Source organism: Talpa europaea (assembly GCF_964194135.1).
Source record: "Talpa europaea genome assembly, chromosome: 10".
NCBI classification, from domain to species: Eukaryota; Metazoa; Chordata; class Mammalia; order Eulipotyphla; family Talpidae; genus Talpa; species Talpa europaea.
In genome coordinates this window covers 76,047,448-76,068,961 of record NC_140077.1, presented here as the reverse complement: position 1 = coordinate 76,068,961, position 21,514 = coordinate 76,047,448, and the positions used below count along the sequence as shown (strand labels likewise).

Here is a 21,514-nt window from a genome sequence, read left to right as displayed (position 1 = left end):
TTTGTTTTTTCTTTTTTTTTTTTTTGTAGCTCAGGCACCCCTTTTCACTTGTGCACCCCTCTAGTTCCCATCCTTAGCTTATGCGTTTGGTGGAAAAGCATCAACACAGGCTTGAGTGTGTTGTGCTTCCCTCACCCACCTGGCACTGGAAAGCCTCGTGCTGGCCCCTCTCTGACACTCTCGTGGCTGGTGTGAGAAGGGTATTGGCGGGGGTGGTGGTGGAGCTCGGTATCTACAGATCATGTGTCTTGTCCGGTCAGCTGAGGAGGAGCAGGGGTCTTCCTGCCCTCTTTCTAGTATAATCCCCTCTGACACCCAGACCCACTGCATCCGGGGCAGGGACAGGGTCCTTGAGGGGAGCAGGAGAAGGCCAGAGACATTCCCAGCCATGCGTGTGCTGCTTTCTTACTGTGCCTGGGAACAGCTCCAGATGAGGCTGAATAATCTTGGGGGAGAGGGGTAGACATTCCCATGATGACTTGCCACCAAGCAGGGGTGTGGGTTGGCCTTCATGCATCCTGAAGACCATCCACACTGAGCTGCCCTTCCTACTTGGCCTGGGGGCCGGTGGGGGAGCCCCAAACCTGCGGACATTGGCTTGACTGCTCCGTGCTCACCTCACCCACCTGACATGTTGGAGAACCCCACAATGGTCCCGGTCCCCCGCCCATCCCCCTGCGGACGCTCCCTGTGGCTGGTGCCAGGCAAGGCTGCCCGCAGATCTTAATTTGGAAAGCCAAGGGAAGCCAGGGCTGGTGTTCCACAGGCCCACATGTGTAAGGCCACGTGCTGCAGGACTGGGAAAGGTCACCCTGGGGTTGACACAGATTCCTTAATTACTTCCACTTTGTGGCATGTTTGAATGAGCGCTAAGTGGACACATAATGAAGGCATCTTGTCTCATCCTAACATGTGTCACCCAGGACTAAGCCAGAACCTCCTCCCGCCTGCTCTCACACACAAGGGCAGATATATATAGAGAACTGGAGGGACTGGGTGGAGTCTGGCCTCACGCTGGGGTTGTTTTGTTTTTCTCCTTTCTTCTCCCTTATTGAGCTGGCTCCATCTTTAAGCCCCACCACAATTACCTCTTTTCATGGCTTATGGATTTGGGAGATAGATAGATTCCCACCCTGTTCTAAGAAGAGTAGCAAACCTGGTGTGTCCTCGAGCAGGGCAGGAGAGTGTCTGGTAAGAGTCCTTGCAGGAGAGGAGTTTGTTCTGGCTTTTAAGTGGCTTCAGCCCATGGTGCCGACCCCCACGCAATTCTAGGAGATTCAGGCCAAATCCCAGAGCCTCAGGGCTGCAAATGACTTGGACTCAAAGAAATGTTGAAGCTCTAAGGAAGCTTCCACATCACCCAAATAAGGTCTCCTTTTACTGGGGAGAGAGGAGGCTCACGGGGAACAGTTGCACTGTTAGTTAGCGGTGCATTGCAACCAGGTCCGCCTGGCTTCCCTGAGCAGCACATGACCAACAGCCATGGACGCTGCTGTTTGTTTTTTTTTTTTAATTTATTTATTTATGCATACAAGAACTGGGGTACAGGCCAGAGGTGCGGGGTGGGGGGTGGGGTGAGAGGATCCACCAGAGACAGGGTGGGGAACAGAACAGGCAGACTGACTGAAATACACTGCTGAGGGGAGCAGCAGGTGAAGACAGGAGAGGTCTTCTGCACCATGTGGGTTGCTTCCTGGCCAGCCGGGGATGGAATTTGTGCTGCAGAGGGTGTCGATAGCTTCACAGTGCTGTGCTTAACCCCTTGCGCCACCAGGGAGGCCCATGGACGCTGCTGTTTATTGAGTGCCCACTCTGTGCAGGGCATTGTGCTAGGTGCTTTGCATAAAGTCCTTGGTAAGCACCTTATACAACCCTTTGCAGGCGGCATTATTAGTCAGTTATTTGAGGAAACTCCTTCTCAGAGAGGTTATAAAAATAACTCTTCTGAAGACGTACAGCTCGTCGGCTGTGCCAGGATTCGAATCCAGGCTTGTCAAAAAGTCACGCTTTACTCATCGCTCCCCTACCTTCCATCTGCCGCTGGTACTCGCTGTGGTAATTGCACACTGTTTAACTTCAACTCCGGCTCCTTGAACCTCCACCAAAACGTGGGGAAAGAAACCGGACCAGTAAACCATGGTTCCTGCAGACGTCGCCCAGCACCTGAGCGACCCCAGCAAGCATCGGCTTCTCTGTCTTTCCAGACCTGTGTTATTTCATGCTGCGCTCACACTGCCATGTTCCCTGCCTCTGGGGACCTTCAGGCTAAGCTGAGGTTGATGTCCCAGCCATCCGTGGAGAGGGGACGTGCAGACAATTGACTCAGGAGCACAGACTGAGTTGCTATGGGCTGTGTTCTCAGGCTCCAGTGGGGTCAGCGTGCTGGGGACTGAAGACCCTGGGAGTTTGGGGCATCCCAGGTGGTCCTGTTTGGATGAGCAGAGCAGCCGTCTGGGATCAAGCAGACTTCCAGGGGTTAGGGTGGGAGATAATACAAGCACTAGTAGTGGCCACTGACACTAACTGGCCCTCCGCTGAACCCGCTGACATCCTTCTAATAGGCTCTAAGGGTCAGAACCTAACTCCTTGGCTTGCATCGCTTCTCTGCTGCCTGCTAGCTGTGCTGCCTTGGGCAAGTTATTTAGCTTCTCTGTGCCTCTGTGGTGAGGATACTGCTACCTTCCTCCTAGGATTTGGTGAGTATTAAATCACCAATATAGGTAAAGTGCTTGCAAGGGGCCCTGGGACATAGTAACTGCTTAATACTTGTTGGCTGTTATTTGTTATTGATATTTTCATGCCTGGTGGTCTCAAAGGTCATGCCCTTAGCCATTCGTGCCATGACCTCACTGAAGGGGAACATGTCCCCCGTCTGGGGATGCCCCAGAGGCCAGGAGAGGCAGTGGGCAGCCAGCAAGGCAGAGAGGCCCAAAGAAAGAGGCCAGAAAACTGAGGTCATCTGAGGTGGCCTATTGGAGAGGTTTGAAATAGAACCTGGAAGGATCTGGATTCTGTTTCCTTGAGGGGGTGAGGGAGGGAGAGAGGGCTGAGTGACTCCTTCTCAAGACCATGTTTGGCTGGGAATGGGATTTATTTTCAAGCAGTGATTTTGACCCAGTGGAAACCATTTTTTTTTTGTCAAAAATATGTAAAAAATGGCTGAGACTGGCCAGCCTGAAGCCCCTTTCCCAAATTTCCTCTGAGCCAGGCCCCTCCCCGTGGCCCAGCTCAGAAGGTGCATGAGTGTTTCCATGCAGTATTTTCAGTTGAACACTTGGGAAACAATCTATAGCATTGCAAGGCCTCACTGCCCTGTTTCCTGCTCCACCCAGAAATGCTAGGGTCTCTGCACTGCCCAGTTGCAGAAGGATTCAGAAGTTTTTATTAGATGTTTACTATGTGGCAGACACTGCTTGAGATACTTGAGCTATATCCACAAGCAGAAAAGGCTGAATCTCGGCTCTTGCCACACTTAAGTAGAAGCGTGGAGTTGTGCAGTGTGCAACCTGTGCAACTGTATATGATTTACATGGACAAGATTTACATGCACAGCCCTAGCCTTAGAACATGTGTCTCAACCCACAGGGCAGAGCTCTAGTCTCATGCTACCCGCTGAGACTGCAAGCAATGACTTGGGGACTACCCCCTTCCACCTCAAGTCTTTGAAGCTGGGAAAAATGAGTGGAAGAAGAAAGTGATAACCTTCCTGTTGTGGTTTTCTTAAAGAATAGCCCCCTTATATCCTGCACCTGTCTGTTCTAGAACCAGCTTCCTCTGGCAAGATTTTACAAATTCCCTCTCTGACCTGAGATGAACTTCTTCAGTTCTTCCTAGAAAATCCTGGCCCCTTGGCTCACAGGACAGTTCTGAGGATAAAGATTGTTACTGGGAGGAGACAGACCTGGTTACTAAGAAGATCTCCAGATGTGACTACTCTGTCCAGCTCTGGGGTGGTTATTCAAGGCACTGGGGGTCAGCTAGAAATTTCAGCTATGGGAGGTGAAAGGAGCCTCAACTATAAGCTGAACTTCCACCATTGTCCCTCCTACTTCTATGACCAATTCATACCAGTGTTGCCCTAAACTTGGCTTTGTAGGTCCCACCCTCAGCCAGAGGTTGGCCAGTCATCTTCTGAACTTTCCAACAGTCTCCCTGAGAAGGCCCAGGCCAGATAGAGAAGCTCAAGGAGTCTGCTTCCAGCCAGCCATGTTCAAGGCTCAGGCCTCTCCCTCCAGCACCACTGAATGGGCAGAAAGTGGAACACGAAGCTTCCCCTGCAGCCCTCAAATCCCCCAACCCTGTGATAAGAGGATTAGACTTCCCCCCCACATAAGGCTGCCCAGCAAGTTTACACAGAAGGAGCCCTGGGGAGAGGCAGTTGAAGAGACTGAAGCCACACAGACACAATAACCTAACCGGGAGATTAAGTGCTGAGAATTATCCCCAGCCAAGGGAAGGAGTCAGAACCCTGCCTTCCTGCCTGTGGCTGGAAGCTGGAGGCTAAGGGAGCTGGAGATAATTATGGGGTCAGGGTAAAGGGGCGTCCGAGAGCGTGGGGTCATCCAAGCGAGGTGGAGAGGGAGGGTAGAGGAATGCTCAGTTGTCCAGGCTCAAGAAAGTCACTGCACCCCCAGAGAGGGCTGGAGAACAGGAGTGAGGTCTGTGTTGGGAATGGCTGAGGTCAGGAGACAGAACTCCTGAGCAGGACTGTTCAGCCCGTGGAGTGGGCAGAGAGTCCACTTGTGTTCACAGAAAGACCTCACTGCCCCCATCCAGGGGCGTGACTTGACCCCCTGAGCTCATGCATCCTTCCTGCCCCAGCCTCTGGCCACTGGGTTTCCATGGAGGCAGGAAAAGAGCTCAGAGGTGGGAAGATCCTTGTGCCTAAATCAGGTTGAGAGTCTAAGTTCTCTTTCTGGTGCTCAAACTCCCACCCATCGCACAGAGGAATATTCTCAAACATTTGCAGAGCAGTTTTTACATGCCAAGTAGCTGCCAGTGATTATGCTATTAAAATTCATTGAAACATAACTCCATGGCATTCCTCTGTTTAGTTTAATGCCTCGTTTAAAAATCTAACAAAAACTCTAATAAAGCAGATAGGTGCCAATAGAGAAAGTGAGTGCAACCAGGAATTGGAAGTGTCTTTCTCTGTGGGGGAGTGAGAAGGTCGGTTGTTTTAAAACTGCCATGTCTGCAGAGGCTTCAGGTTCAGAAGGGTAAAGACTTCTTGGGTCCAGGGTTGTCTTTAGCTTCCTGGCATCCATAACTTCTTTTAAGAACCTGACTCAGAGACCTCCCTGGTGGTGCAAGGGGTTGACACAGCACTGTGAAGCTATCCGCAGCCACTGTAGCAGGAGTTCGCATCCCGGCCAGCCAGGGAGCTACCCACATATCACAGCAGACCTCTCTTGTCTCGCCCGCTGCTGCCCTCAGCAGTGTATTTCAGTAGATCTGCCTGTTCTGCTCCCCACTGTCTCTGGTGAATCTTCCCACACACACCCCACCTCTGGCCTGTACCCCAGTTCTCGTATGCACAAATAAATAAATCTTTAAAAAAAAAAAAAAAAAGAACGTGATTCACACTACAAATGTCTCCCCAGACAAATGGGTGTATTCACAAGTCAGAACTTAGATTCGACTGTTGGCTTCATGGCCTTCTGAATCCCCATGAACGCAGATTAGGCAGTTCTCCTCTGTGGTAGGGTATCCTCGTGGGGCTGGCAAGACAATCTTGGGTTCAGGCCTATGTTTTTCCTCCTCGGGTTTTGGGTTTACTTGACCCACAGTGAGGTAACAGGATTTATTATAAATGGGCCAGTTCTGCCGTCAGGCATAATATTGAGTAAGATTATCTTTGAGGTTCCACTTTAACGCTGTGATTTAAAACAGCTCCCTCTGCGTGGACAGGTCAGATTTGACTGTGGGTTTGCTCATACCAAAGGGTATGTAATCACACAAGCAGTTAGCATGTTTCCATCCGGCACTGCCTTGTGTTCCCCTCACAGGCCTGAGGTTGCCATGACAACTGATCTGCACTGGTCCTGGTCTAAGACCATGTACCTGAGTAGTGAAGCGCTCCTCTGGGGCTCATGGTGCAATGGACACCCCAGTGGGTGTGTATGGGGCTGTTACCATGACAACGTAGAAGCCAAGCACATGTGGGAAACATCTAGACCTCTCTCTTCTGGTCTCTTTATTAGCCTGAGGAGCAGCGGATCTGATTTTAAATGAGTACAATTTCAGAGTCCACTAGACTCGATGTTTCCTTCTGCTTCTCCCTGCTGTGAGTCCATGGGCAGGGGATATAGCGATTCCCCACCCCCTCACCTCCACTTAATTTCTCACGTGACCAACTGAAATGTAGAGAATGTAGGCATCTCTTCATGCCACATAGCAAGTGAAGAAGAGAACCCAGGACCCCCAAGACCTGAGAATAGGGAAATGCCCAGAGAGTGCTGGATTCGTTAGAACTGCCAGGCCCACAGGAGGGACCAGGACCCCAGGAGAGCAGCCACAGGATGAGCTGTGAAGGAACCGGCTGTCTGTAGACCAGCAGATCTGCGCCAAGGAGCCCCATTCCTGTGCCCACTCCCAGGACTGCTGGGCGGGTCTTGCTTGACTGAGGTCCTAGCCCCCGGCAGACCACAGTGCAGGGCCCCAGGGTGGTGGGAGCTGCTCAGCAGGACACACTCCCCATCCAAGACCCAGTCCTCCTTTTCCTGCCAGGATCCCGAAGTTTCCAGCTAAGGGACTCTCCAGGCACAGCGGTCACTAAGGCAGTCCGCAGAACAGCTACTTGGGAACAACATGTAGTTATGGGAATACATGGGAGACCAGCGTATTCAAATGCTGATTCCAAGGGTGTTTCTCTGTAAGCTGAAGATAATGATCATCCCTGCTTTAGAGAGGTTTTTTTTAAAGATTTTATTTTATTTATTTATGCGTATAAGAACTGGGGCCAGAGGTGTGAGGCATGAGAGGATTCACCAGAGACAGAGTGGGGAGCAGAAAAGGTGGATCTACTGAAATACACTGCTGAGGGGAGCAGCGGGGAGACAGCAGAGGTCTGCTGCGCCATGTGGGTAGCTCCCTGGCTGGGGATTGAACTCATACTGCAGTGGCTGGTGATAGCTTGACAGCCTGAGACTTAACCCTGTGCCATCAGGGAGGCCCCCCTGCTTCACAGAGTTTTGTGAAGGAATGCACACAAGTGTCTAAGAGGGTCCCTGGCAACAGTAGCTGCTTAGTAGCTGTCAGACCCCCTACCCTTCCGCAAGCATCAGGGAGCTCTTGCTAAATGCTCTACAGAGGGAGGCGGCTTAGTCCGTTCAAGTTATTGTAACAAAAATACCATAGACTGGATGGCTTAAAGAACAGAGATTTGTTCCTCTCTTTTGGAAGCTGCAAAGTCCCAGGTAAAGGTGTTACCAACTTGGCTCCTGGTGAAAACTCTCTTCCTGAGGGGCAGACCACCCTCTTCTTACTATGCCCTTCCATGGGGTGAGCAGGGGTGAGGAAGTGGGTGGGGGCAAACTTGCTTCTCTTTCTTTTCATAAGGGCACTTAGCCCTGCGTGAGGGCTCTACCCTGGTGACCTAATTACCTCCCAATGCCCTATCTCCAAATACCACCCCTGGAGGATTACAGTCTCAATTTGTTGATTTTGGGGGACACAAACATGCAGTCTATAAAGGGAGCTTGCAACTTAGAGGGAGAGACTGTCTCTCTAGGAGGAGACTAGGCAGAATGTGACTATGTGGCCTCCTGACTATATAGGTAGGAAAGATAAAGCTCAGTATGAGATGGGTAGTCAGAGAAGGCTTCTTGAAGGAGGTGGCCCTGAAGCTGGGTCTTTAAGGGTGAGCTAGATTTTAATTTGATTAAGAGAAGGCATTCAGGAGAAGGGCAAGACACAGAAAGGTGCAGGGGTGGGATGGAGACTGAACTGGAGGGTGGCTAGGAGAGGGAGAGGTTACCAGGTCAGTAAGCCAGCATGGTGAGCCTCGAGTGCTGGGTGTTGGTCAGCACTGGCCTCAATGGCGACCAGATATCAGAGGGCAGGGAACAGTCCTTTCCTGAGAAGACACCCAGGCTGTGAATTCTGAGACATACCCCACTGAGAGACATCATGGTGTTCTGGCTTTAATTGGAGGTCCTGGGCCCCCTCCTCAGAAGAGGAGAGACCAGGTTCCTTGCTGGATACCTCCAGGGCTCCCCTGCTGAGGAACAAGTTCACAAGAAAGAGAAGTTCTAGGCTGGGGGTTCAGAAGATTGAGAATCAGAACAGGGACCAGCAGCCCAGCTCTAAGTCAGACCTCCCCAGCCCTGGCCTTTCTAGCTTGCAGGCCAGCTTGAGGCCCACAGCTGAAGGAGGCCAGTCCTCTGGGTTTCACTCCTGCCATCACCTCCCTGGCCTAGAGGAGCCCCTCAGCCTCCTCCCTCCCCTGCCCCCCAGGGCTGCACCACCCAGAGCATCCTGCCCCTGAAGGCAGGGCCTATGCCCCTCCCAGACTTCTAGACCCTGGTCCTCCAGCTGGGAACACTGGGCTTTAGGCTCAGGTTCTCTTTCCTTGGTGACCAGAGGTGACTTGTTTTTCTTCTCAGAGCCTAGTGTCTCTTCTCCCTTTTCACCCTTCTGAAATGTCTCCATGACACTGGGCCTGAAGGCTGACTAAGGTCCATAACCCCTGGCTCATGCCCAGCCTTCAGTTTGTTGAGTTTCATTTTCCCCAACAGATAGACAGCAAATCTCTTCTGAGCCCCACCCCTGACTTTGTGGCCCAGAAATAAAATCCCCAGCTCCTGAGCTCAAGTTATCTCCTGGGACCAGAGGGCCCAAGCCAAGCCCTGCAAGTCCATAGAAAAGTTTCAACTGCCAAGACCTTGACAAAGCAAAGATCTTGACTAGATTAGAAAGAAGCGAGTAGATCAGTCTGGGAGGGCTTCCTGGGGGAACCAAGAGGATCAGTCTGGGAGGGCTTCCTGGGTGAAGCACTAAGGTGTGAGCTAACATGTGCTTCCATGTCAGACCACTCTGTCCATTGTCCCCCTTTCTTCTGCAGGTGGCAGTGAAGGGTGGGGCTCAATTTCTAGTTGGGGCTGCCACATGCATCAGTAAACTTTGCCCACTCTTGCTCATAGCCCAGAGGTATGGCCAATCTCTCCCCACACCTCAACAAGAAGAGAGATGTAGGGCAGGGGAGAGTCCCAGTGGTGATATGCTCCAAGGTCCTTCCTCTGAAAAACTGGAGCTTCCCTCCAAGGAGTGAAGAGAGTGTTGGCCTCCCTGCAGCCCAGGGCTGCCGAGGAGGGAGAAAAGAAGTTGCTGGAACACCATCCCAGAACACTGGCTCCCATTCCAGCACACCAGCTGTGCTGTCTCTCACCACAGGGTACTGAAAGGTCACTGCTGTTTACAATCTCCACACATCTGTTCTGAGTCACACGTTCATTCATTTAATCAATCGTCATTCATCAAAAATTTCTGAGAGCCCACTATGTGCAAAGAGCTGTGATGGATTCTGAGAAAAATTTCATCACCAGTAGACCAACCAAAGATAGGTTCTTGGGAAACACAAATGAGCGAATCAAGAAAGTCAGCTACAGATGTCAGAGGCATCTTCAAGGCTGCTTCCATCTTCAGGGAAGGCAGCTCGAGGAGGCCCGTTTAGCCTCAAGAAGGGCAGGGAGACTAGAAATGCCAGGCCTTGCTCCAAAACCAGCTCCTGCTGAGGTCGCCCCAGCTGAGGAATGGCAGCTCCAGTCTTCAAGTTGTCCCGGACAGAGCCCTTGGGATATTCTTGATTCCCATCTTTCCCACACACCCACATCTGGCCTACCCGCACATTCTCACAACTTCAAAACATCTGGAGTCTCACTTCTGCCACCAAAGTCACCACCCAGCTCCAAGCCACTGCCTTTTCTACCTCGTTTATTGCAACTGCTTCTGCCCGTGAGTCCAGCCGGGCAGCCCAGGTGACCCTTTCGGGGGGTGTGGTGGGGGAGGTCAGGTCAGGTCAGTCCTCCCTGAACCCCAGTGGTTCCCCTCTGGCTCAGTGCGGAAGGCCAAGTACGTGTCATGACCTAAACACCCCTCCACACACTGGCCTCTTGTTACGTCTCTGACCTCATCTCCTGCCTCCTTCCTTCCTTTCTGTGTGACTGTGTGGTCTGTCACATCTCCAGACCTGCCAGGCTCTCTCGCTCAGCCAGGAAATCTCCACACGCGCTGCTCTCTCTATGCCTCCAGCGCCTGACTGAAGTGCGCCCTCTCAGTAGAGCCTTCTTTTGCCACCATAAAAAGTTTGGCCCCTATCCTAGATATTTTATATTTCCCTTCCTGCTTTGTCCTTTCTCCGTAGCGCTGTTTAATATTTAACATGCCTAATTAGTTAATTTATTGTTTTCCCTCCCATGAGAATGGCCTCTCCATGAGGGCAAGAATTTTGGCCTGATTTTCTCTGCTGTGTCTTCCAGGGCCTACGGAGCTGGGCGTAGAAGGCCCAACAAGATGTGAGCAAGAGTAGCTGGCTGTGCCAGGACAGCAGCTGTTTCGCAGCCTTCAGCCTGGCCTTGTGCACATTTTGGGTGCTCAAGAAGTCCCTGGTGATAGGGAGAATGACATGGGGAAATGACATAGCAAGGAAAGGTGCAGAAAGTTGTGGGGAACAATGGCTGGAGGCTTTCCACAAAGGCAGATGTGTGGGAATCTGCTGGGGAGGAGGTGAACCTCCTCCTGGGGTCTGAGCAGAACACACTGAAGAAAGGGCTGTCACTCAGGCAGGCTGGGGTGGATGGGCTTGCAGGGCCTTTAGTTCTGTTCTGTCATGCACAGGGGAAAATTCCCCCACACCTCCGGGGCCTTCAGACAGACAAACATCAGACAGATTCATAGGAGAAAAAGACCAAATTTACTTTAGAATTTATAGTCATGAAAATTCTCCAAATTTGGTCTTTTCACCTACAAATAGGTCTGGTGCTAATTTGTTTCTTTATCCAGTTTCAGAAGAACCCAGAGGACTGAAGGAGTTTTCCCTGTACCCCGACAGTAACAGCCCTCAATCTCCAGAATCTGTCTGTGGGCACTGAAATCCAGAAAATCCTTTCCCCTTCACTACTCTGCTCTTACCCTTTGAGGGAGCCAAATGTGGACTCACCTGCCCACTGCCCCCTCCCTTAGGTCCTGCTTCTCCCAAGGTCACTTTTCAAGGTTAACTGGGTAAGGCAGCCTGGTCCTCTTCATACCTTTCCCTAGTTTCAGTCCCCCCCCCAGCAACCCTAGCCCAATCCGAGGAGCAGCACCCTCTGCCCACCCCCACCCTGGGCCACACCCCTTCCGAAGCCCCAGGTGTGAGAAGGTAGGATCACACTGCTGCCTCTTCTCAGCTGCAGAGCCACATCTTCCTTCCTCAAATTTGCTTTAAGTTATCCCTCAACTCAACCCATCCCAGAAACTGTCAGTGCCTCCAAGAGAGAATGGGGTGAAGAGCCAGTCTGGAGGGACCTGGGGATTGGGGACTTTCCTGATTCCCAACAGCCTATTTTCTCATCTCCCCTTTAGAAACTGTGCAGGATCCAGGCCCCTTCCTCAGGCCTTTGAGGTCACCAGCACCCACTTCCTGCCCAGCCAGGCTTCCCTCATCACTTAGCTCCTCCTTGAAGGCTGAGCTCTCTTCAACCTGCCTGTCAGCAGAATTGGGGAGAGGGAGTTGGCAGGGGGAAGATAGAAGGGGCTGGGGCTGGGGTGAATGGGCAGTTCCCTCTCTTTTTAGGAATCACTTGAGGAAGCTGCACATATTGGCTTTATTGACTGATGCTGGCATGGTCGTTGCCAAGGCAGCAGAGCACTCCCACTGCAGTAGAGGATGGTGGGAAACTCAGGGAATGTGAAAGGAATCAAAAAAGCACTAGATCAAGGGAGAGGTCGCATTAGGGAGCGTCTGAAAGTTCCAGAATACCAAGATGGCTATTTAAAGGGACCACCACACTTGCCAAGGCCAGACCCTTTAAAGAGTGGGAAGGGGAGCAGGAGCACATAGACCAAGGGAGAGGTGGCACCGAGGGGACCAGCCCTGAACTAACTCATGATATGAACATGGAAGGTATTTGCCACCTCATAAACTGACAGGTGACACCATGCAGGAGTGAATATGGAGGTTCAGATGCTGGGGAGGACTCCTGCCTCTCTTCTGGACAGGCCTGTCTCCAATGAGGCAGAATTGCAGGAGATGTTTATTGAATGCAGGGAAAAGAATTGGGATTTGGAACATACGTATGATATTTCTTGAAGGGAGGCACAGAGGAACAGGAGGAAGAAAGGGGGAGGTAGAGGCCAGGGTGAAGCACAGGAAGGAAGGCAGGAGTGAGATAAGCAGGAAGAAAGGAAGATCAGCTCCCGGTGGCAGTGAGCAGAGGCTTCCAGGGACCAGGAATTGCAGGTGGACACAGCAACAAGTGGAACAGGGCTTCAGAGCAATGCTGAAGATCAACTTGTCCTGAGTGAGCTTATAGACATGAACACCAGAGGTGAGGGATCGGATTAACCCATGCGGAATGCGCCAGGTTTCACATAGGGGTAGAATGGATCACAGCGGAGGTCGTGGCTTTCAGCCAGATGGCAACCAGTTAATTTCTCCTTGTCTGCTAAGGAAGAGATAAATTTAAATGTAGGAAAGGACCTCTAGACCAGTAAGAACTGCCATAACCTGACACATCAGAGTACAAGTGTCCCCAGATTCTCAAATTCTATTTTTAGGAAAAGTGAGGTTCCCTTGTGATTGAATTTGTGTGTCTTGTGCAGATTAGAGAATGACTTCTGAGTGAAGAAGAGGTGCTTGTAATTTCACTAAAAGTGGCCTATGAGATGGGGGCAGGAGGGGTATGATTACTCAGAGATTTGGCTCCGAAGGGGGGTGCTTGTGTTTGGGAGACCCAGGAATATCTCATGTATGCATGTATCAAGGAGGGACTGGAGAGAGAAAATCCCAAGACTGGACTTGTGGCTAGGTGCTCTCTCTGCCCAAGTCAAGTTGTACATGATGCTACTAAGTCCTTTAACCAGATTCTTGTCACGTGTCATTTTCTGTGAAGTCCTGATTCCGCCCTGAGTTTCCTAAGGACTGAACACAAGACCCCAAGGCCAGTGTACATGTGCCCTCTGATAAACTTCTGATAAACTTCTATACCCAACTCCTTTCCTTCATTGCTTTGAGGCAGAGTCAATGCTGGCAAGGTATGGGCCTGAACAACCTTCTGCTTCCTGCATTCCTACCCTGACCCCCTGCCATATTGATACTACATCTTATTCCAGTGAGCCTTCAAGGTCTCCTCCACCATTTTCCCATTTGCCAGCACAATGTCTTACTCCTACACTCATGTACTCAGCACCTACTAAGTAAGTGTCTGATTCGGGGGTTACAACAGTCATTGGCTCGGCTGTCCCGAGAGCAGTTTCCCTCATCTCACCCCTGCAGTTAGCTGCATACCTGCCTCTGTGTACTTGTGATGGACTCGTCGATGTGAGTGACACTGCTTTTTCACAGACAGGGTTAGTATTTTGTCAGGTCTGGTATTGCCCATCTTACATTCCCCACCACACATCCCTTAAAGGCAAACTTTCCATTTTTCTCTGTATCTCCATGGCCTCATCAAGGGTCTATGCTTCTCACTAAGCAACTGGCTGCTTGAGACCTCTGTTTTCAGTGCTATGGTGAGCACATCTCTGCTAAGATTGTTGTCCTTGCAGAGGTGATGCTGTCTCAACTCAGCCCTGGGATTGTGGAAGTCAGAGTCCTGCGGACACCACTAGGACCTGAGTCGTTCAGGTCAGAGACCCAGGTTACAGCACTGAGGCCTCCAAGCATATTGCAGCACCTGCTCCATGCAAGGTGCTGAAGACACACTTCTGCGCCTGGACAGCTCTGGTGCAGATGGGGAGACACACATACAGACACCTCTCACACGGGCAGGCGGTGATGATTGGCGCAAGGAAAGCATGAGTGCCATGTGACTCAGACACATGGTTCTTCACATTCTAGAGAATTGGGGGGAGCTAGAGAGATGAAGATTGGGGTTGTGATTGGGGGGAATAATCTGAAGAGAGCATTTTGTTGCTCTTAGGGCTTTATAAGCCCCAGCATGGGGCTCCTTGTACAAGTTTGCTGCTGCCCCTGCTGGTGCAAGCTCTGCTTTAGACAACCCCTGCCCCTTACCTTCTAGTCTGAGTACGCTTTGCTTAAGCCACTTGGCCCTGACTTGGAAGGCATAGGAGGAGGGTCAGTGTTGCCCTCTACTGAGGAACAGCCCTGGCCAGTGGCTGCCTGTTCCATCTATCTCCAGCCAGGACCCCCTTCTACTCATCTCTCTTCCCTGGGCCCAGATGGAAGCGGAGGGAGGGCTAGGAAAAGTATTCTTTTTCAATTGCTCTGCAGCCCCACTTGAGCTTGGCAGGCTAAAGATCTATGCTAAGCCTCCTCCTGAGTCTCTAGGCTTGAATACAGTTCCAGAGTCCTTAACCCATGAAACTCTTATATCCTGTAAGAGAAGACTGAGAACAAGAAGCCGGCAATGACTTTGACAAGGTCATGCAGTCAATTTGACCTGAACTCAGTCTTCTGGCCCCTAGAATTTGTCCTTTCTTCCAATGCCCATCTCCTCCCCATCCCACCCCCTATCTCAAGAAGGATCCCCAACCTGAGGAGGGCAACCTTGTGCCTCCAGACTGAAGTGAGGAACTGGGGTTGGGGAGGGATTGGGGGTTTAGGTTGGGGTGGGAGAGACAGCGGCCTGGACATTGTTTGCCCACCCTTCTCCTACCATGTCTTCCCAGGCTCCATTAGCGCAGGACGGAGCCCCTCTTCTCGGTCCTTTTTACCTGCATCCCCACATCTCATCAAAAGATCTTTACCACCATCCGTGCCCTCCGACAGCCCTCCCAGCCTCTGGGTAGAAAGCGAGGAGAAAAACAGCTGGGGTCTTTTATCTCCCCCCAGCCCTCTACTCATTCGACCCTGGATCTCCGCTGCACATACCACCCCCTCCGGAGCCAGAAATAGACTCACACTCTCTCCCCCACCTCCCTCCCCTGGCGTACACTCCTCCCCTCTTCCCGCGAGCTCCTCAGCCTTCCCCTCCCCTCCTCCTCGGCTCGGAGCTGCAGCCCGCAGCCTCTACTCCAGCCGGAGGGCGGAGGGCAGCGAGGGCGCAGCCGGGCTGTGCGCCGAGCGCGGGGCAGACCAGCCGGCGGGCGGGAGAGCCGGGACCCGGCACCGAAGCGCCTCCGAGTGCCTGCGATGCTGCGGGGCTTCCATTCTTCCTTGCATTGATTTTAAATTTTAATTTCTATTTCTCCTCCCCGCCCCTTTTCCCCCGGCCCCGCCCCATCGCTCCGCGGGTTCCTTGCTCTTTCCTTTTCCCCGGCTTCCTTCCCTGGGTTTCTTCCTTCCCCGGTGCCCTCGACTCGCCACCCTCCGGCTCGCTCTCTCTCCCCCTTCCTCTCCCCTCCTTGCACGGTTTCTTCCGTCCTTTCTCTCCCCCTCGCCTTCCCCGCCTGCTCCTCCCTGCGCACCCGCCCCTCGCCCCCCCACCCGCCAGTGCCTGCAGACGCGCGGATCGTCCATGCGCTCCTCGCGGGCAGAATGCTGGGGAGCAGCGTCAAGAGCGTGCAGCCCGAGGTGGAACTGAGCGGCTGCGGCGCCGGCGACGAGGGCGCGGACGAGCCTCGCGGCGCGGGGAGGAAGGCGGCGGCGGACGGCAGAGGCATGCTGCCCAAGCGCGCCAAGGCGCCCGGCGGCGGCGGCAGCATGGCCAAGGCCAGCGCGGCTGAGCTGAAGGTCTTCAAGTCCGGCAGCGTGGACAGCCGCGTTCCCGGCGGGCCGCCCGCCTCTAACCTGCGCAAGCAGAAGTCGCTCACCAACCTCTCGTTCCTCACCGACTCCGAGAAAAAGATGCAGCTGTATGAGCCGGAGTGGAGCGACGACATGGCCAAGGCGCCCAAGGGCTTGTGCAAGGCGGGGTCCAAAGGCCGCGAGGCTCCGCTGATGTCGAAGACGCTGTCCAAATCCGAGCACTCGCTCTTCCAGGCCAAGGGCAGCCCGGCCGGCGGCGCCAAGACCCCCCTGGCTCCGCTCGCGCCCAGCCTGGGAAAGCCGAGCCGGATCCCGCGCGGCCCCTACGCTGAGGTCAAGCCGCTCAGCAAGGCTCCCGAGGCGGCCGTGAGCGACGACGGCAAGTCGGACGACGAGCTGCTCTCCAGCAAGGCCAAGGCGCAAAAGGGCTCCGGGCCTGTGCCCTCCGCCAAGGGCCAGGAGGAGCGCGCCTTCCTCAAGGTGGACCCGGAGCTCGTGGTGACCGTGCTGGGAGACCTGGAGCAGCTGCTCTTCAGCCAAATGCTGGGTAAGTCCTGCCCCCGCCGCACCCCTCCCCGGGCTTTCCCCCCGGCCAGCTGCTGGGGTCGGTGCTGGAAAGGCGCGACTGCCTTCTCTTCTCCTCCTCCCAGTGGGGCTCCCAGATCTCGGATCAGGTTGTGGGGGGCTTTGCACCCAGATGTGCAGGGCTGGCCCACCTCCACATGCGCAAGGTTAAAGTGTGCCTTAAAGATGCCACCAGGCGGGAGCCCAGGCGCTGCTGCGACCTGCCTGAGGTGAGACTGGACAATGGGGCGGGGACGTCGGTTCTCAGAAATAGGACCTATGGGCTTCCTCGAATTTTAAAGCCCAGATTTGCAAGACGGAAAAATCTGGGGCTGCTGGAGAGCTCAGTTGTGTTGTGGTCTGTGCTCAATTAGAAAGCATTCAGTATTGCCAGGATAGCGACCAGTGAGAGCCCGGATCTAGAGGACAGATGTGGGGAGAGCAGATGTGAGGGCTGCTTGGCCCCGGAGCAGAGCTGAGGCTCCACTTCCTCTGTGGGTCTCCGGTGGGAGCCCGAGTCGGGTTTCCCGGGTGTGAGGGTTCTGGCGAGGAGACCCGTCTGGGGCCAGGGGGCGGGCGGGCAGCCGGCCAGTGCAGCACATCTGGATGCACGTCCTATACCTCGGCCCGGCTCTGGCCCAAGCTCCTACCCCCAGGTTTTTTTTAAGGGAGTGTGGAAAGGTCTGGGCTTTCGCGCGGAGACTCCTTGTCGGCTGGGAAGCCTTTGCCTTTTGGCTAATGGAAGCCGAGCGGGCGGGAAGGGAGGAACAAAGCTTGCTCGGGCGGAGGAAGCGCAGAGCTGCTCCATTGTTCTCCGAGCCTGAAGAGTCTATGCAAAAAAACCCGGAGCGGCCCCGGAACTGCGCTTGCTTTCCCGGGAGAGCGCTGGCCGGGAGAGCGAGAGGTGCGGGATGCCGGGGCGCCCGGCCCTGCGCCTCGGAAAGCCGGCCCGGCCGTTCAGAGGCCGCGGAAAAACGGCGGCCAGTCCCGGAGTCCCGGCGGGCCGCCTTGACTCCGCGGACTTGTTGCGGTGGCTGAGATGTGGGTCCTCCGGGGCCGAGGGACCCGAGCTTCGCGGGTACCAGCCGGGCCGCCCTCCCCGCTGGGGCCTGGGGAGGGGCGTGTCCCCGCGCGTGTGAGGGGCGGGGCCGGCGCGGCCGCAGTGGGGCGGCTAGCGGGACGGCTGGGCGGTGGGGATGGATGGGGGAAGGCTCGGCCGAACCCTGGGGAATGCAGAACTGGAGAAGACTGGTTCGCCCGGTCCTGGGGTTACCCGGATCCCCCCAGTCTCCTATATGGGCCAGAATGACAGACTCCTGACCAGGAATTGGAGCTTTGGATGTGGAACCTCGGCACAAGGGCGTTGCAGAGGCAATTAGGAGACTAGACAAGGGCAAAGAAGGGAAAAGCAGCCTTTCCTCCAGAGAGCCCCTCCTGAGGGCCCAGTCACTGCAGGGAAGAGGGGGAGGGGGAGGGTGCAGAAACCACAGGGCAGCCCCCCTTGGCAAAGGCAGGTCCTCTGTGCTAAGTTCAGCTTGTCAGAGGTCCTGCCCTCAAGGAGCTTACAATAATTTCAGGCACCAAGAAGGGCTGTGGAGAAAATGAAAAGGGGCCCTGTAATCGGAAGGGACTGGAAAGGAGAGGCCTGCTTCAGGCCTCTCTAGGAGGTGATAATTGAATATGACTGAGGCCTGAGGAGGAGGCCCCAAGCTGACTGGGTGGGGGGGAGCATTCCCTGAGGGCCAGAGAGAAGGCTGAGAAGCATACTGAGGAGAGGAAGACATGGACGTCTAACTTGGGGAGTGGAAAGCAGTGCCACTGGACTAGCAGAGGGCACAGCTGTTTTAAGATCAGGGCTTCACCTGTTGGGGGTGACTGACTTGATTGGGGCCATCCCCAGACCTAGAAGTCCCAGTGCTGCTCAGGACCTGGCTGCTGGTGGAAACCCTTTCCCTTGCTTCTCCTGAGGCAGTAACCACAGAAACCCTGACAAACAGTTCTAGAGCTTAGGGAGGAGGGCAGGAGGGGGAAGCTGAGACATGGTCCTTATTCCTGTCTAGCAGTTGTCACTTCTCCAAGGACACCTTTGAGATGAGGAGAGAAAACCTGCCTCCTACTTCCCCTTGGAAGAATGCAGGGCCAGAAGCATGGAGGATCTTAGAGCCTGAGATAATGGCCGGTTCTGCATGCATCTCCTGACCCTCAGTCACAGCTCTGTCCAGGAGACTTGAGGGAAGAGTCAGGAGGTAAAGAGGGGCTGGCCAAGGCCAGCTTCTATCGGTCATGGCCACCAAACTTGCCTAGATAACCCCACTGGCGGGAGGAGGAAACAGGTAGTGGAAAGTCTGGCAGATGAGCTGGACTGTCTCCAGCTGAGACCCAAGAGAGGGGACAGCTTAGGCCCTAGAAAGACAGTGTTTGGCCTCAAATGATGGGGGAGCTAGTGACCTCCAGGTAAAGCCTCTCTCCTAGAGGTGGGGGAGGGGGTAGACTGAATGATGGAGGTGGGTAAGGATCATGTCAGTCTCCCAAAGCCCATGAAGGTGTTCTAGATTGTCAGGATGGGCCCTCAGTGGAGGGCAGGGTGGCCTCTGTGGGGAGACGAATGGCTGCCTTGACACCTCAGGATGGTGGCTAAAGACACAAGGTGTTTGTTCCCCACTCCATGTGCCTCAGAGTCAGGTTACACTCACTCCCCGGTACCATATCAGACCCAGGAAGCTGCCAAGACTCAATTTCTGAGGAGAGGGTGCTGTGTGAGGCAGCCTCAAGTGAGAACCTTTCTGAATAAGAGAAGAACTGAAACTTGATCATCCCATTCCCAGAAATCAGCTGTGGCCCAGATGGTCTAGGCAGGCTCTCTGCCCCTTCCCTTGCCTTGGAAGCTGCCAAATAACTAGGGTCCCACTGGGGAACCCTAGAAACTTGGAAGATGAGGAGTGAGTGCCCGGAGGAAATGGGCCAGTCCCAGGAAACAGATGCCTTTGGACCCTGGCCAGTAGTCCAGAGCAGGAGCAGGCAGTTCAGCTTCCAGCGGAAAGTGCCCCCAGCCCCTGGCCTGCATCTGGGGCAGAGCAGGAGGCTGCAATCCTGAGTCCCCAGTTCAAAAGTCCTGAACTTTGGAACTCAGTTTCTCCATTTGTGAATGAAAGACATCCTCCCATGAAAGACATCTTCCTTACCTGTAGAGATTGCGGGTGGAGGTGCAGATTAAGGTGGTGGGACCTTGAGACTCTCCCAGGTTGCTTGGAGTAAGAGCCTGTAATACAGAGCAGACACACCCTGTAATAGCCCCAAACCACCCTCTTCCCACCTCATCAGCCCCGAATGTAAGGATCTCAAAGCCAAAACAATCTGTTGACCCCTTATGACTTTTCCCTCGACCTGCAGTCCTGCAGGCAAAGGAACAAAGTAGGACAGCTTGGGGAGTCCAGGTCAGGGTGTATAGGGACACAGAAGGCTGGAATCCCTAGTTCCACTTCCTCACCATTAGTGTCTTGACCAATGGTCTGTTGCCATGGTAACAGACCCTCAGAGGAGCGGGTCAAACAGAAAAGGGAAGGAAGTCAGGAAGTTATCTGTTTCTAAGTCAAGTGGTGGATGTGGGTTTTGGGGAGTGGGTTTTCCCAGAGAATGTGTTCTGGGTTGCTTTCAGTTGGTCAGGGAAGAAATGCTTTCATTCAGTGCACTGGAGGGCAGGCATGGGTCGAGGGGTTCTCCAAGAACTTGTGCCCCGAGTCAACAAGTGACATGTGCATGCCATCCAGCACCCTGTGCCAGCACTGCCCACCCACAACCATTGCCAATTCTGACCTTCCCAGCGGTTCTTCGAGGCCCAACAGAAAGTTGAGGACACAGCTCACCTGTAGCCTGCCCTGGCCTGCAGCACCACTGGAGGGTGCTCAGGAGAGTCACAGGCTGAGGGAGGGCGTGGCAAGGTGTGGCCAAACAGGTGAGCATGCGTTCTTGTGGAGCTGGCACAGAACCTTCGGGCCTTCTACCTGCCTCAAGTTTGGCCCCACAGACATTTCTTTTCTCATTAGGTTCAGAAATTTTTCTCCCAGGCCTGGGCTAGTTGCTCTCCAGGGCCCACCCAGGCCTGTCCTTGGGGCTTTGCTCATCCAGATCGCTGCAGAATAGCTGTTCCCTTCAAGGCAGCCACGGCCCCCGGCTTCTGAAAGAAGTGGTGGGAGGGTGAGTAGGTCTGAGAGGCAATTCCTTTCCTCTGTGGAGATGGGGCAGGTGCCACAGCAGTGCCCAGCGCATCTGTTTCCTTGAAGCACTAACAGCCCTGGAGATGATGCCCTTTCTCCTCAACGGTCACCTGAACCCCAGGCCACAGCCCCCTTCCTACTGGATTGGGTGGGTAACAGGACCACGTCAGCTGGAATCCTGGGGTATTTCCTCGCACTTCACTCTTGTTCCACACACTTCCACTGATACCTGCTACTGTGGCTATTGCTGCCTGCCCCTGTGACCCATTCCCTAGTCTGTCCTAGTCTGCCCAAGCCAGCACTTTGTCTTCTCTAACCCCAATGTCCCTCATCTGGAGCTGCTCCTCCATCCACAGGACCACCCTCACACCTCTGACCCCGAGGGCTGAGGGCCTCTGACCCTGAGGGCTGAGGTGCAGGTTACTCCCTGGGGGCTCAAGGAGAGCCAGTCCTGCTTTGACCTGCTGAGTAGAGCCCCCCAGTCCCTGACCGCAGTGCTGCACCCTTGCTCCCGCTGTGCCTCTGCAGCGCACTGCAGCATCTCCTTGCACAGCAGAGTGGGGGGACTGTGCCACCAGAGGGGAGGAGTCCCTCCTCTGCAGCCGTCTGCACCTCCTTCACCCATTCCTGGGATGCAGAACCACAGAATGGAAACTGTCTGGAGGATCCACCCACCTAAAGACAGAATGGTTCCCTCTATAGCATCCCAGGCAGGTGGGTGTTCTGTTTACACACTCCTAGTGGCAGAGGGCTCACTACCTCATTTTCCTGGAAAGTGCTCATTATTAGATCCTCCTGTGGAGCCCAGATTCTGTCTTTGAATTTCCACCCTTAGGTCCAGATCTGCTCTCTGGATCCCTACAGATTAAGCTAGCCTGCCTCTCACAGC

General features: G+C 54.1%; 1 protein-coding gene across 7 annotated transcripts in view; it reads left to right on the top strand.

Annotated features, from left to right (window-relative positions):
* Positions 1 to 21,514, top strand: part of NAV1 (neuron navigator 1) — a gene marked incomplete at both ends in the record, with an annotated part of 168,655 nt that overhangs the window by 7,735 nt on the left and 139,406 nt on the right. For 6 of the 7 annotated variants that reach the window (XM_084244934.1, XM_084244933.1, XM_084244931.1 and 3 more), the window contains one exon: positions 15,594 to 16,394. In XM_084244934.1, coding sequence (XP_084101060.1) covers positions 15,594 to 16,394 — 801 coding nt within the window. The remainder of the gene's footprint in view (positions 1 to 15,593; positions 16,395 to 21,514) is intronic. The other variant, XM_084244935.1, reaches the window with a different exon arrangement.